At 34.8% G+C, this 16,013-nt stretch overlaps 1 protein-coding gene across 2 annotated transcripts in view; it reads right to left on the reverse strand.

Moving 5' to 3' along the window:
* The window catches only part of LOC149783008 (uncharacterized), a 108,505-nt gene that overhangs the window by 27,604 nt on the left and 64,888 nt on the right, over nucleotides 1-16,013 (reverse strand). For both annotated transcript variants that reach the window (XM_089934578.1, XM_089934579.1), the window contains 4 exons: nucleotides 11,568-11,681; nucleotides 10,132-10,236; nucleotides 6,862-6,930; nucleotides 5,021-5,185 (listed from right to left, as the gene is read on the reverse strand). In XM_089934578.1, coding sequence (XP_089790704.1) covers nucleotides 5,021-5,185; nucleotides 6,862-6,930; nucleotides 10,132-10,236; nucleotides 11,568-11,681 — 453 coding nt within the window. The remainder of the gene's footprint in view (nucleotides 1-5,020; nucleotides 5,186-6,861; nucleotides 6,931-10,131; nucleotides 10,237-11,567; nucleotides 11,682-16,013) is intronic.

Below are 16,013 nucleotides of genomic sequence, written 5' to 3' on the forward strand. Positions count from 1 at the left end.
TTTGGTAAACTTATAATACAAGATTTGTCAGAAAAAAAACATTAATGCCTGTGGAAGTGATGTTTCATTATTTCTGCCTACTTTTAACTATATCATTTCTTGTAAGAACATATATTTCCGTCTTATTTTTATGCCTTATTGCAAGACTAATATAAAGTTTTAAAAAAAAGAAATATAGCAATTCAAACATTTTTATCTCATAAATTAGATTTTTAAAAATGGCTGAATGTCAAGGAATCATTTTTCCCCAGAGTACTCATAAAATCAATGTCACTTCAGTTAGCTGTTTTGTCAACGGCATCATCATCATCACTGATGATCTAGCCATAACATTCTGTACTTTCAATCCAGTTGTCACAGGTTCTATCTCCAACTTCTAGTCTTTCATATGAGACTTATACCTATGGTCTGAAGGGCTTTCATGGCAGAGTGGTATAAGGTGCTTGTCATGTGATACAGATCTGAGGGACTTCCATGGCTGAGTGGTACAAGATGGTTGTCATGTAATTATTTGCCTCCAGTGTGTAAATGAGAATGTTGCCAGTTACTTGTGGAAGGTCAGTGGTTCTACATAAGTGGTGTTTGGTGTCTCAAAAGTACTTGGATTTTCTTCAGGCTGCCATACATACTCTTCATCTGAAAATGGTGTTAAGGCCATAATGATCTACCAAAACCTGATGTCTCATGTCTAAATGACTATGGCTGTTGGAGATAAACATCAGATCAACAGAGGCTCCATGTGCCCAAGTGCACTATGGTGCTTGCTTTTACAGATCACTTGCACATCTCACAGAGTGAGTTTATGTCACAGATCAACCAATTTAGGTTGGTGGTCTTTTTGGGGTTCTTCCTCCACCTAATATATTGGGTGCTGTGTATAACCTATCATGTACTGAAACATGGCATTAAACCCACCAAAATAACAAACCAAACCAAACTAAATCAACCAACTAATCAACTGTGGTAACAGCAGCAAAAGCAAAGGACCTTACTAGTCCATTATTGCCACTGCTGTATAAGTTGATAAATTTTGACTCTAGTCATTTCTGTAGACCCTTGAATATTGTCAATTACATCTTTCTGATAGTTACCTAAAAGTTATCATCAGTTTGTACAAATGGATTTTTCATGGTGAGCATGTGAGATGGAGAAGCCTTGAGCAATCCTGCATCACACACTGCTGACAAGTTTACATACTAGCTCACTTAAAGTTTCTCGAACAATGTCCATTGTTCCAACCAGAACTGTTATAACTTATTCAAGCAATATTCACCCATCTCTAATAAATATTTTTAACAAATGTTTTTCAATGATGCATTTGAATTGAGCAATTGTTTGTGAATATGTATATTAATGTGAAATGCAGCAGGGAGACTCAATCCAGGATAGAAAACCTCTACATTTCTGGATGTATTCTGCTTGAATTTCATATTGGTTCTGCGCAAAACTCAAAAGTTCAGGACTCGCTGTACTAATTCAGTTCCCATTATAAACCTGTGCAAACACCATGATATTAAAATTCAATAACTTAAAATTTTGAGTGCTCATGATCAGATTTGTATCTGTGAAAACAGCTTTTGTGAAAAGAAAACCATAACAGCTGCACCATTTTCTGGATCTACACAAATCTGAAATGTGTAAATTCAATACTATATCAAAGAGTCAGGTGCTGATTTCAGTAACGAGTCTTCCAAACTCAGTCTGTAAAGGGATGGAAATAATGTTAATAAAACAATGTCCCTGACTTATTTTCAGTTACAAGTAAGACAAGCTCTCAAAAGATTCTTTTTACTAAAATCTTACTAAAATTTTATCCATCTTGCTTTGAGTTTACACAGATCAGTCAGTTTCTTATTTTTAATGTCATTTAATTTTTGCACATAGAGAGCATGTACTTCATTTGGTAATACATTTGAAAGTTAGTCTCGTTATTCTTTTGTTACCATAGTGGTTCTGCCAACTTGAGATCTACACACACTTAATTATGTTGTATGGGGATTCTTTGATGTTCCCTATGAGCATTAATCTGTCGATTGTTTCTGAATTTAATATGATCCTCCTCCTGTGTATGAAAATTATTCTGTGCTGAGAACTCCCTTTCACTGTCTGCTGTCTGAAACACATATGCATAACTAGCTTGAACAAGTTACTGTGCATTTTTCAACATCTCGCAGGTATGGCCCCATGGGTATTCTCTCTTGGATATCTCTGTTCCAAAAATACAAGTTTTTACATAACATGAACTCTGCCAAAGTTTCACTTCCTTGAATCAATGCTTTAAAAGCTGCCTCTTATGCCAGATTTTTTCTCCTCCATAATGCTGTATTAGGGGTTTAAGTACAACATTCCCATAGTTTGCTTGTTCAGACATGGGTATCTTGAATAAATATAACTGGCATCCTGTCCATCCAACATGTACATTAGATTCACACTCAGCATCAATTTCAGGCTCAAAATCACATACTGGTATTTCCAGTGACATCTTCCCAATGTCCAACAGACTGATAGACATGAAATTCATTGTCATCATAATTATCACCAGCCAGTCTTTGCAAACTGAAAATGTTGTCTGAAGACAAAAACCTGTTTTGATTCAGCCATTTTGGTTTCCTGTGTGGCCCTTATGTGAAACATGCATTTGTAAAACTTCCTTGATGAAAGTAAGGTTAAAACTACCATAAATGCATGTTCCAGGGCCCAATGAACCAATCAAATTTAGATTAACAGCCATTCATGTCGAACCAAAGTATCCAGCTATTTTAACGTTAGCCTTCCTGAATCTGGATGTCGCATCAAGCGCTGTGAGACCTCTACTGGCAGCTCAAATTACATCGCAAAATGCAATTTTAAAGTTAAAAGTTGAATAGCAATTGCATACTGCACAAAGCCCATGTTTTATGTACAAGATGCTGACGTAATTTGAGGAACATGTATCACTGCTTTAAAAGCATGCGAATTTGTACAAATTAGGTGCACTTGCATGTACTGGAATTCTTTTCGGACCCAATGTTTTATTCACGTTAGACTGCTAGGAAGGGGTTAGATGTGATTTTAAATATATATTCTGGGTTTTTTTCCTGACAACCCCACCAGTGATTTCTCATTTTGTTAGCACAACCCACAACAGAAGTGATTTTCATAACCAACCTTCCACTGTCAGAATCAAAATAGTTTGAAACACAACCTCCTAAAGAAGTTTTTTTGAAGTGCCATCCCCCTGGGTGGGGGGTATATGTTTTACTGGAACATCCCTCAGTATATTTGATTTTACAAACTTTTAGTGATATATATTTTGACAAACAAAATTTTGTAGTCATTACTGATTCATTTAGAACAAGTTCTATTGTAAATGATTTGAAGCTAATTTAAACAGGTATTTTAAGTAATTCTGAAATAGTAACATTACAGAGATTGGTGTCATACTCTTTTAAAATGCTACATATAGTCATACTTTTAAATTTTTGTTGTTTTTGTTCCTCTGATATTTTATTTCCTGGATTGGTGAAATGACTTGGTATGCATATGATTAATCAAATATCAAAACCTGCATTCCAAACACTGAGTGCACCAGCCATAACATGACAAGCTATACAACTAATATGATTTTTAACTCCCAGCCACTCAACCCCCAACATGGTTGTGTTTTGAAACACAATTTTCAATAATCTTAAAACTGACATGTCTAAGGCATGTGCTCAGTATAAACTTAGACCCCATGTAAAATTATCATTGGGATAGCTGATTATCATAGAGTCAAAAGGAAAGGTAGTCAGAGATAAGCAACCACCATTTCACAGTTTACCTTAATGGCAGAGAATAGCAAGAATAATGCTGTCATGTCCTTTTAACACTGCTGTGGAGACCCAATTAGGCTAATCTGCTTAGGTAAAGTACACTTAGTAGAACAACCCAATTTGATTGAGTTATGTATAATCATAGAGATGCAAATTGAAGAAACAAAATAATTATACATCACTGCCTTTATGAGAATATTTAAGCCACCATCATTGAAGATTATTGCCAACTTTGTGATCAGCGGCAACATTTCTTCTTTAAGACAGTGTTTCCTCCATATATAAAACATAAAACATGATTAATTTCAACAATCAGAATAGTGTAAAAATGTGGTTCATTGTTTATGATAATATGTTGAAATGCAGGTGTGATTTAGGAAAAGATGAGTTTAATTTTGTGAAGCAGCAAGGGGATCAATCTATTTGTTTTACAAAGTGCACCATCAGTCTTTCTGAAGTGTACAACATCAGTTGACATAGCAAGACCACCCAGCTTGCTTGCCACTGCCTCACAGCAATACAGATGCAGTATGATCATCTGTATGCTGAGAAAAATCAAGATCTTTGTGGAAGTTTAGAACATCCAATCTCAAATTAGTGTCAAGATGAATGCAAATGACATATTTATTACCTAAAAAACCCACCCACCCCAACCTGAGCTATTCAAAGCAGGAAAAACTGCATCTAAGTAACAAAATATTCCGCTGTAAAATGCACAAACACACTCATAGATATAACAGCTGTGTTGTGTTTATGTCAGTGTGAGCATTTGTGCATAGTGATGATATTCGATAATGCCAAGTCTACCAATTATTTTTGCTTTGTAAGTATAATAAATGATATGTTATTTTCCTTTTTGTCAAATTTGAATTTGAAATAATTTTAAACAGGTTTATATGAAATATAGCCTATTCTCGTTGGGACAATTGCTTGTTAAGGTAATGCTCATTGACCCACCCTTCAGACCTCAAAACACTTTCTGAGTCCTCTAAAAGCCTCAACACTGTGTGGGAATATACAGGCATGCTTGTATTTAAAAAGTGGTTTTAAATCAATTTGAATAAAAGTGCAAAATATAAAATGTTTAAACTAAAGTCTACCTGTAAAAAAGAAAAAAGAAAACTTCACACATTAACCATTCCAGTTATGTTAGTGGTAGAGATCTTGGAAGAAATCACCTAAATTAATTATAAAAAATGATGAAATATAAGAACTGCAAATTTTACTTCATATTGTTCCAAAGAAGATGTGGTTGAATAATTTCCATTCTGCATCTTTCCTTTTTCCTCCTTTTCAAGAATCTGAAAGGTTGCTGGTAAGAAATGATATCCATGTAAGGCAAGAATCTTTCTATTTCGGGGGTCTTCATGACTACACCAATCCAAAACAACCTGCAACATAATACTGCAAGGTATACTGAACTGATAAATCCTGTAAATCTGATAATGGTTAGTGACTAAGAAAACTTCATGACTGGCATTCCTGTTTCCAAGATATTTTAGTTTCATACCTTTAGCACCTGACATGGTGTCATGTGTGCAAGCCAGAAAAGATGGTGGAATGGGGTTTAGCTTATTGTTCAGTTACATAATGGGGATCCAGGCTTGACTGACTCAATATAGAGCAATGAATTTTTGTTTTCTAGCATTCAAATTCAGCATGCTTGTACATATGATACTAAATCAGACAGACTCACCAAAAAATACTAACACTACCATGGGACAGAGATCTAAACTTTTCATGATGACTGTAGGGGTGAAACAATTCACCTGTGCCATGTATTGATACCATTCCTATTTCACAACTAGGATACAATACATTATCAATAAACATATCAACTTGAAGGTGGTGCATTTCAGATGTGTTGACATACTGATCATACTTCTAACATGCAGACTGCATACAGACCTTGACTTGTCATCTCTTCATATGTAATTCTAATGCATGAAAAATTCTTCCAAACAGACTTGGTAGTCAGCACTGATTTTTATTGAACCTTTTCAGAAATTTCAGGCTGTTCCATTAATTAGATGCAGGTCTCATCTTGGTCACGATCTTTATTTTACAATTCATGAATACTTTCAAAACAGCTTATTACCAACTGTACGTATGTCTTCACTTAAATATGGCAGGAATTATGATGTTATCTTAAAAACATAAGAAATAGTGCAATTTCCTTGTACAACAAAAACTTTTCTAGAACAGTGCAGATGTAGGAGGGAAGATGACACCCAAATCTTTCACACTGTACTTCTTACAAATGCAAAACAGCTGCAACATGCACTTAGTTACTTACTCTCAGTGCAAATAAGAACTATTCAGTTATAAGTAGTATATATTACACTAAAGGAGACATTTCAAACTTGTTTGCCTTGTATGATTTCAGTATTTTGCTGGCCATTTATCAGATGCCTTAAATCAAGTTTCTCTGTTACTTTGTATCTGTTTGGACTGCATGTGGATGCATATACTTTCAGTGTGTCACACAGTGAATAAGCTACATTTAGTTTTGTTTGGTGTTTTGTTTACCGTGGGCTGGAACAAGCAATAATTAGCAATCAAACAAAACGTAGCATATTTCACAATGTTACATACCAAAAGTGGAGGCCTCCAAATCCAATCCAACTGAACAAGATACAAAGCAACAGAAATTTCAGGAATAATAATATATCTATGACTGAAGATTAATGTATTTATGAATAGAATAAGTAAAATTTTGTATAGAATCTTCACTTCTTCTATCAATATGTGTATCAATAAGGCAATATTATCAATACATCAAATAGCATGAAAATTGGTCATATTGATGACCTAGTTTAACATGCATTTTTAGAATAATGCAAGAAGCAATCAACCAACAGTCTCCTGAATATACTAATCTAAAACTGGGTAATAAGGTAGAAATCAAAATAGCCTTCAAATTGTACAGTACATTACAGTACCATAATCCTGGACTAAGAGCAGCAAAGTGAAATAAATGTAGTTTTTCCTTTGCTTTGGTATAAATAAGACGAAGGTTTAAAAAAAAAAGAAGAGAAAATTCACTATACATTGTTAATTGTATTACCTGATCTATTCGAGATACCAGGTCTGTCCTGCCTGTAAATTCTGCATAATCACGAATGGTCACATTTTTCTGAAATGGGACATGTTATTTCATTTATGTTTTGACATGTGTCTACACCATAAAGGTCACTGATTTATAAATATGACTTGCTGAGCTTGTAAAATTGTATTGTATAAAAAGATCTAAACATAAAAATATGTCTTCAGGCCTCCCACATTCAGATTTGAAAATTTTTGTCCGTTACAATGCCCAGTGGATTACATACTGTATATACTTGCTATTAAATCGAGTCCAACTGCAAATGGCACTGACCCAGATATGCCTTTGCATAATGTGCTTGTAAATCAGGGTATATGCAGTTTGTAAGTAGTCTTCAGCAGAATAAAGTAACATAGACTCTAGGAGTGCCAGGATAATTACTGATTTATTCACTGTGTATTTGGTTACAGAAGCTGCTAGATAATCATTGTCATGGAACATGACCTGCTATTAACTGAAAGATTTGAAAGAATTATTTTAAAGATTTTGTTTGAAAATTTAATTAACTGTTAAAAATGCAGTGGCAGAAAATTATAAAATTAAGCTGCCATTCTTTAGAAGTCAATGTAAACTGTAATTTAGAAATATGCACTGTTAACAATCCAGAAAATTTCTTTTCTACCTTACAGAGTCATTACATATGGAATATTTTTCTAAAGTGTTCTTTTGGCAATGTATCATGTTATCTTTTATTCAGGCTAGAAATGTTTTTTTTTGCCTGATTTGGTGGATCTGACTGCCGTTTTTCAGTGCATAATAGGTTACACATGGCAGTATATCTGATGAAAGAAGAATCCAGGAAATTCCCAAGACGAACCAAAGACCAACAGGAAGTTAGTCTTCCCACATACCAACACATGCCAAGCCAAGAAATGAACCCAATTGGACATAGATGAGACATCAGTAATCTGTAAAGTCAAGCAAATTAGACCAGTTGGCCACCCAGGGCCATGGCTAGCAATGGATGTAATCAACAATCTTTTCATTTTAAATTTGTTGAGTGTCATCAAGTTTAATGCAGAAATAAGAACTACATTATTTTCTCTATGATAAGACCAGGTAGTCAGAATAATAAACTTGTATAAATTTAGAAAGTGAGGTTTTCATCAGACATAGAAGTCTTCACTAAATATTTTACACAATTTTGCCCAAAAAGTGGGTGTGGACTCAATATCATCAATGAGCCATGGATAGATATGAATAACCATGCACTCTGTACAGTACTGACTAAAAGAAATGAAAAGTGCATAATTATACTGGGCAAAATGGTCCTCCCATGTCTCGCAACTCCACCCCAGATGGATGGGTCAAAATTCTAAAACTGTTGACACATCCTCATACCATCTAAATCATATTTTATGGTCTCTAACTTGCTACAGTGAAAGACAAATTGCTTGATAGAACACAAGCATGCATACAAGCGCAGTATCACATAATTACAGCCTGTTCTTCTGAAACAGAAAGGATAATAATGTTGAATCTTTAATATTTTTTCTACTGGAAAGAAACTACTGATAATATCTCATTAAAAATAAATGTGGATAGTAACATGTTGAAATAACCTGTGTGCAAACTTTTATGAAAAAAACAGCTATACAAGATGGTCTTGTAAGTCCACCTCTCAATAAAGGCCAGTCCCTGATAAAAGGCCACTCTACTCAGCAGCAAGGTAGTGCATATTTACCTTTTAATCCCTTCCACAAAGTCAACTCTGATTAGGACATCTTTTCAACAAAGAAAGGGTGATATCATGCTACTGTTTCAGACTGAGTGGTAGGTCCCTTTTTCAAACATGAAACTGACCACTCCATGTAATATGGTTGAGTACGGAAAATTTCAGCAGAATGCATAATTCTCAATAGTTACGACTCACTCAAGCAAGTAGTAAATACCTAAGCTAATCAATACAAAAGAGTCCAAATATGTAAACATTGGTCTCCTCCAATACAGACACCCCTTCTGCAGCAGAAAAGCAGTCTTTAACACAGGTGGCTTTCAAATGGGGATCACACAGATGTGAATAATAACTACATATAAAGCATGCATGATATCAATAATTCTTAAATATTTAATATTTTCATATAAATATCGCTGTAATGTTATGGAATGTTATATCAATTTTATTTAAAATAATAATAAATAATCATCAATCATGGCTTAAAACCACCTTGTCAATAAAATCAGGATACAAACATCTGGCTAAAATTACCACTGTTGATTCCATTTGCCAATGTATACTGACACTGTTTAATGAATGTTTCTGACTCCAAATTTCACAGTATTTATGAAAAGACTCTCCCTCTTTATTTGAATTGCTTTCACAGTTTATTCTAAACTGAGAATGTCAGGTATTTTGCATGTTTTGCTTTCAGTGGCAGTCTGACATTATTAGATGAGATAAGATGCTGAGCATTTTGCAAAGGAAGTGAGCTTGTCATGTGATTGACCGGTTTCAGACTGGTACCCTTTCAAGGACATTTTGTAATCTATGAAAGAAAAGCCATAAAGGCTAGCAGACCATTTTTACCATCTGGTGACTGAATGTCATGCTGACTTGAGCTAAACAATGATGTGCTTGTCAGTAGTTAATGTCATCCTGATAATTATTAGTGGAAATAACAACCAGTAATTATCAAAGTGACAAAACCTAAAATGCGGGGAACACACAGCTCTAAGGATAACCAAATAACTCTTTGTATGGATTAAAATTATTGGTATACTGGAACAAATGTCAATGTGTTAAATTTAGAATCAACAAATACTAGTGAGGTTTCAATCTGCAAACCTGATTATGTGGTTGCTTGTGTTGGGTAAATTTGACAGTTTCTGCACTAATATGGTGGCTGCTGCATATGTTAGAGTAGTTTTGATCTTAGCAGGGTACTTTTGACTGATAATGCATCAATTCCAAGTAGGTGGCTGGTGATTAAGGGAATCATTTAGGAGAAAGGTCCGCTGTATAGTGGCTGTTGCTGCTAAATAATTACTACATGGAACCTAATGCCTGCTTCCTTGTGCAATTATTACTGAAATAGCAGGCAGACTGAACAGAGCATCCCTGTGCAATGTGATTCTCAATGCAGTTTATTTTAAGTTTTGGAAAGAGACAGCAGCATTCAAGTGAACTGTCCCTGCAGTAGCATGTGATGTTTTCTGTCAGCGTAGTGAAGGCAAACATTGCATTCTATCCTAAATGGCAGTACGAGTTAGAACTTTTGTAATCTCTCTCACCTGTATTCGCTGTGTCAGAAGGTATGCTGATGATTTCCTCAGAATGGCTTCAAAAATATCTGGATCCACCCCTCTATCGACACAGAAAAATAATACATTACGACCCTGGAATAAAAAGACAAGAACTAGATATGAACCAGAACACAGATCAACCAGCCAAGGTAACACCATAAACCCCTTATAAAATGTATGATGCTTTAATATACTTACTGTCTTTATTTGGCCCACTGTGACCTTGATCTTTAAGCAGCATAACCCAACATCAATAGCACATTTCTTACCCGTACAAGCAAACCCCTCTATAAAGTTTGGTGCCATCTTAAAGTGTGTCACGACAGTTATTTCACAGAAACCTTTTCAATATTTTGTGTCATAGTGGTTATAACCTTTATCTTTTGTTTACAAAATTAAAATGTGTATTTTTCTTGCCCCATGTGCAGAACATTCACATAATTTTGGTTCATGTGTTTTGCTTATAACTGAATTTACTGTCTGGAAATCATGTGGGGTTCTTTTAACCTACCATAACCTCCACCTTTTAAATTTTGACCCAAAATTCTATAATTGTATTTCTTATCCTGATCGCAAGCATTCCATAAAGTTCAGTCAAGGACCATAGTCTAGTAAGAAAACCTTATTGTATGGAGACTACCTTTCTTCTTGTTTTGACCCCCAAACTGGAATCAAACCACTAATTATAAAAAGGGTTTGAGTCTCAGTGGGGGAACACTGGATACTGTACTTAATACTTGGAGACTGGACCACTGCTGTAATTTCAGCATGAAATGTTTCCTTTTTTAAATTTCTGAAGACTCTTATCGCTGTTTCAACATCACACAGATATGATTTTGATTTTTTTCTGGGAGGTTAAAATTATTTTGTGTCTACCTGATGCAAAACTGATGATTAAAGCAACTTTTCTTGGTACCCCACTGTAGGAACATTTATCAAGAGAAAATGCAGCTGAAGCCCTTAATTTGGATTTTTCACAAAGTTTGTGATTACACCATGTACAGAATATTTAGAATGACAAACATTTATCTTACATGTACACAGCATTAAAAAGTACACAAATATTAAACTTACATGTATACAACCTTCAAAAGGACATTTATCTTACATGTACACAGCATTAAAAAGACATTTATCTTACATGTACAAATCATGCAAAATGACAAATGTTCATTTAATATGTACACAGCATTAAAAATGACACAAACACTAATCTTACAAATACAGAGCACAAAAAAGACACAAACATTAACTTACATTACTTTCAGAAATGAACATTTAACTTAAATGTATATAGCATTCAAAAAATAACATTTAACTTGCATATACATTACCATTTATGTCTCTGACAGCAATTCATATTGGTTGTAAGACTAATCATATTCTTCCTCCAAACTGTGACAATATAATTTATTATAGGGTACCTTGTAATAGATATGCCCAACAGGTACAGGTTTGTGTGGAATGGTGTTTATCAACAGCTGTTTGTCCACTGGGGGATCTCTGCCAAGCACAGCAAAATACAGGGGAATATCCACCTGTTTAAACATACAGGAAAATAACAATTTCTCTTGCAGTAATTGTTTAAAAATTACAGAACAGAAAATGTTGACAATTATTATGCATACTGAACAATAAAACCTACCATATCTAGGCATAAAGGAAAATGAAACCTTCCAATTTCAAAAGAGATAAATAGCAAAAATCAAATGAAATCCTATGTATAAACTGGAAGGATGATGAAATGCAATGCCAACAGATAGAGCCATCTACTAATCATGAAAGAAATTAAGACCAGAAATGAATTCATGAACAAGTATGCTCCAACCATGCTGAAAAACTGAAATAATCTGAAAACCCAATGAAAGTCTGATTGATTGACATATGAACAGAGGAATGGATAAGGCTAACACTACATGTCCCAACCAATGAAAAGATGGAGGCTAAGTGAAGAAACAAAAACACACTTCACAGTATGTACAAATGTTTTGTAATTTCCAATATGTTATACATATTCCCTTTTTTACTGTTATGTTGACAAACTGACAACACTAATTCCCAACCCATCATTCTAAAAACATTTCTCCCATCATCTACAAAAATTTAGAAATTTTTGTGGCGTGTGTTACATTCAATTTTTTTATACAATATTCCAGTTTCATTATGCCTGAAATTCTCTTGCCCACAGTTTGGAAAATCAATTTTTTATATATATTTCTGTTCAAAACTTTAATTGTGTAATTTCTTTTGTATCTTGTTATGACAACTAAAAGGTCTGTCATATAAAATAATCGGTAAAAACTGTCATGAAAATTTGGCAAATACACTACTGACTACTGTGAACTAACGAAAAGTCAGAAGATATATAATTAAACTTGAAAAAGAAATCATATTATCACATGACTGTGTTAGTTTAATATGCCCACGTTATAATTCTTCTATATGTAACACATATAATAATATTTGATGACATCACTTAATGCAAGATGCAGAGGATATTTTCTATTCCTACATAAATAATGGATATCGTGTGGTACCCAAAATGTGATATTTTAACAAGTGGGTAAGTCACAAGGTAAAGTATATGGTTTTTTGGTAACACAAGATAAAATGTATTTGGTAATCACGTAGAAAAAGAAAATGTTCTTTTTATTATACACCAAACTTGCTCCGCAATTGAAGTCTAGAAGATTAAACTCACTTAAGGCACAACAGGCTCACTCCCCACCCACTTTATAGAAATTCACCTCACTGAACCTAATCTGTCCCAGCAAATTAGAGTTTTATCATTTTCAAAACTATTAGACCCTATCGGAAAACACTTCAGCAATGCATCACAGCAGGTTTATCATTGGTGGCAAGGAAGTAATGGGAAATAACTCCAGAGAGATACAAACAGCATTTGGTCACATTTTGTTATCAAAGAATAAAATCTGTGTCTGAAATGTAAAGCAGTTTTCTTTTTATTTGTTCAAGCTCACAAACTACTCATTTTTTTTTGGCTGCACATACAGCTTTTGATAGCACACACACTCAAGTGCTGCATGGCATGATGGGAAAACTTGTATTTCCATATGTGAAAGTATAAGGATACATTTTTCACATGTGAAAACATAGGGATGAAAAAAAATGTAAAACTTAAATAAAAAAGCAGCTGAATGTATTTCAGTCATTTACTACACATTTCTATGGTATAAATAAGATCAGTAATTTTTTTCACATGACAAATAGAATCATATATTTGTGCTCATTTCAAAAGACAATTTAAAAAACTCATAAAATACTTTCAATCTTTAGCTCACCACTCCTCCTTACAGAAAAAGTGAAATCGAAAGCAGATTAAAAATTAACAAAAGAAAAACAGTCACTAAAATGGGTATTTTTTTTCAAAATCTGCATTCCATTCCCATTTCATCAATTATCTTGTCATTTTTATTGTTTGAGATCTCAGAAAAACAATTCAGATTTTGTGTTTATTACTTTCATCCATTGTTTACTTTCATTTTCACTTCCTTGGAATGAGGGGGCCCCGAGTGGCCGAGTGGTCTAAAGCGCTTTCCGTTACGGATCACTGCCATCTCATCACTGTCTGCGTGGGTTCGAGTCTTGGATTCAGCTAATGTGGGTATGTGAGAAAGTTTGCCAGTAGTTTCTCGTGGGTCGGTGGTTCTTTCTATGGTTTTCCCAGGTTCTTCCTCCACCATTAATACTGGCTGCCATGCATAGCCTGTTATGTGCTGAAAAATGGCGTTAAACCCTACAACAACAAAAACAACATCCTTGGAATGAAACTACATTGCTTTTAGTAAATTATGTTCTTCTAAGAATACTTTCCTGATCATACTTACATTAGGAAGTATATTTCACTGAATCTTAGATCCATCAATTATCATAGAGAGATGAAAATTGTGAAAGTTTGTCCTCCTCACCAATATAACATATAAGGGGAACAAAATCTGTCCCATTAACCGCACCTTACAACCAGAAGGTGACTACCAATCAACCAGATGTTAAACAGTTTAAACTGAGCAATATATCAACAAGGACGCTTGCATTTGTGGAGAGGTGGGGACAGAAGGGGGGAGTAATAATAATGTGATTGGGTAAGTAGTCTTGGAGAAACATAATGACAAAATTTATTTTCACCACTTAATACACCACTCTCCTACATGAAAACATAACAACTAAAGGTCACATAACCCCAGATGACAATACATGACCAAAATATCTGGGCAAATCTAGCAAAAGCTCTAAACCCATACCCACGAAGAGAATGGACAAGTAGTCTTCTTGACTGCAGTCACGGGACTCACCAGATGAAATTTTTGTTTCTGTGATACGAGATCATGCAAATAAAAGCTTGACAAGGTTGACTGTGCATGCCAGGTGATGTCTTTGATTATGTCTCAGATTGAAAAATTATATTTTGAACATAAGGCTTGTAGAGAATGCTCTAATCTTATGAGATGAAAACTCAATTGGGCATATCTTATCTTTTGAGGTATTAGAGTATGGTGAGCATATTACCCACTTCAGTCACAACACTAGAGCTTGCAGGGTCAGATCATCTCTCTCCTATCCTTCACCAGAATAAAGAGACTTTGTTGGGCCCTCTGACCCTTCTTGAAGTACTTCAGGAAGTGCTTTAGAGCAGGGAGGACTGGGTCTTGCATCACTACCATGGATTGCGCTGGGCTTTGCCAATGTCGCAAATTAGATTTTTTTTCCCTTCCAAAATATACCGTCTGGTGATCTTTTTGGTGACAACAATTTTGGCTGTTAAAAACTGTATATACAGTCTTGTGCTTGAAGTATAGAAATTCAAAGGCACCATGACAGGAAGCTGCAAACTCTGATATAAAATTGCACTCGAATCTATTGCTACATAAACAAATCCTTGGTTCATATTGACAAACCATCCTAACATGGCATTGTAATATCATAATCTGCTTATGCTGATGTCTGGACTTAGTACTCTGTGCAGTAATATAAATCATATAATCATGCTACCAGACTAGCTAAAAATGACCACCTCTGAATGCGGGTACAGGAATAACTACAATCTACCAGACGATGGCAATTTTTTTCTTTCTGAAAAGTGTACCAGCAAAAATAGTTTTGCTGAAACTTCAAAGAAAACTGAATACTTTTGAAGCATCGATTGTTCTGTATATATACTACGCAAATGACCCCATCAGCTTTACAATTATTTGACGTTGCTGCAGCAATAACTAACAGGCATTTGTATGATCCTTCAAAGAGTGCCTTTTGCGGCACCTTTAATAACACAAGAACCTTCATCAAAGCAAGCAGAAGACCTTTGATCAAAGAAAGTCGGCAACAAATAAATAAAAGCATTGTTTCATTTTCCAATATTTTGAAACAATAGATATCTGGCCATTGAGTTAAATGAAGGTGGGACATCTTGCAAGAATGCGAAATTATTTAATTTGTTCACATGTTTTCATTTCCATACCAATAGCTTTATCCCCTGCCATCCCTGACTACCTCACTTGATCTATCAAATGAGAGGGCATGAATGGCCACTATTTTATTGCCCAATGATAGCAAACTATTCTTAGTTACAAAACCTGGATGCTACATTAGGATCACAGAACCATCCTATCTGAACTGGAGATAGTTCAGGTCCACTGAAGGGCATACAAGCAACTCACTCACCCACCATGCTGAAGCTGGAGCTGTCAGAAAACATGTTTTGTATGACAGAAGTTTCAGCAAAATTCTGGCTCAGGGAATGAACTGACTGAGTTGAATTAGTTAGGAATCCATGAAAGATTCCATTAGGGAAACAGAATGAGAAATTTCTGTCTATTCAAAGTCAAAATTGGTCAAGAGGTCTGATCGATCCT

This window comes from Sinohyriopsis cumingii, chromosome 15, assembly GCF_028554795.1.
Source record: "Sinohyriopsis cumingii isolate HCF-2022 chromosome 15, ASM2855479v2, whole genome shotgun sequence".
NCBI lineage: Eukaryota > Metazoa > Mollusca > Bivalvia > Unionida > Unionidae > Sinohyriopsis > Sinohyriopsis cumingii.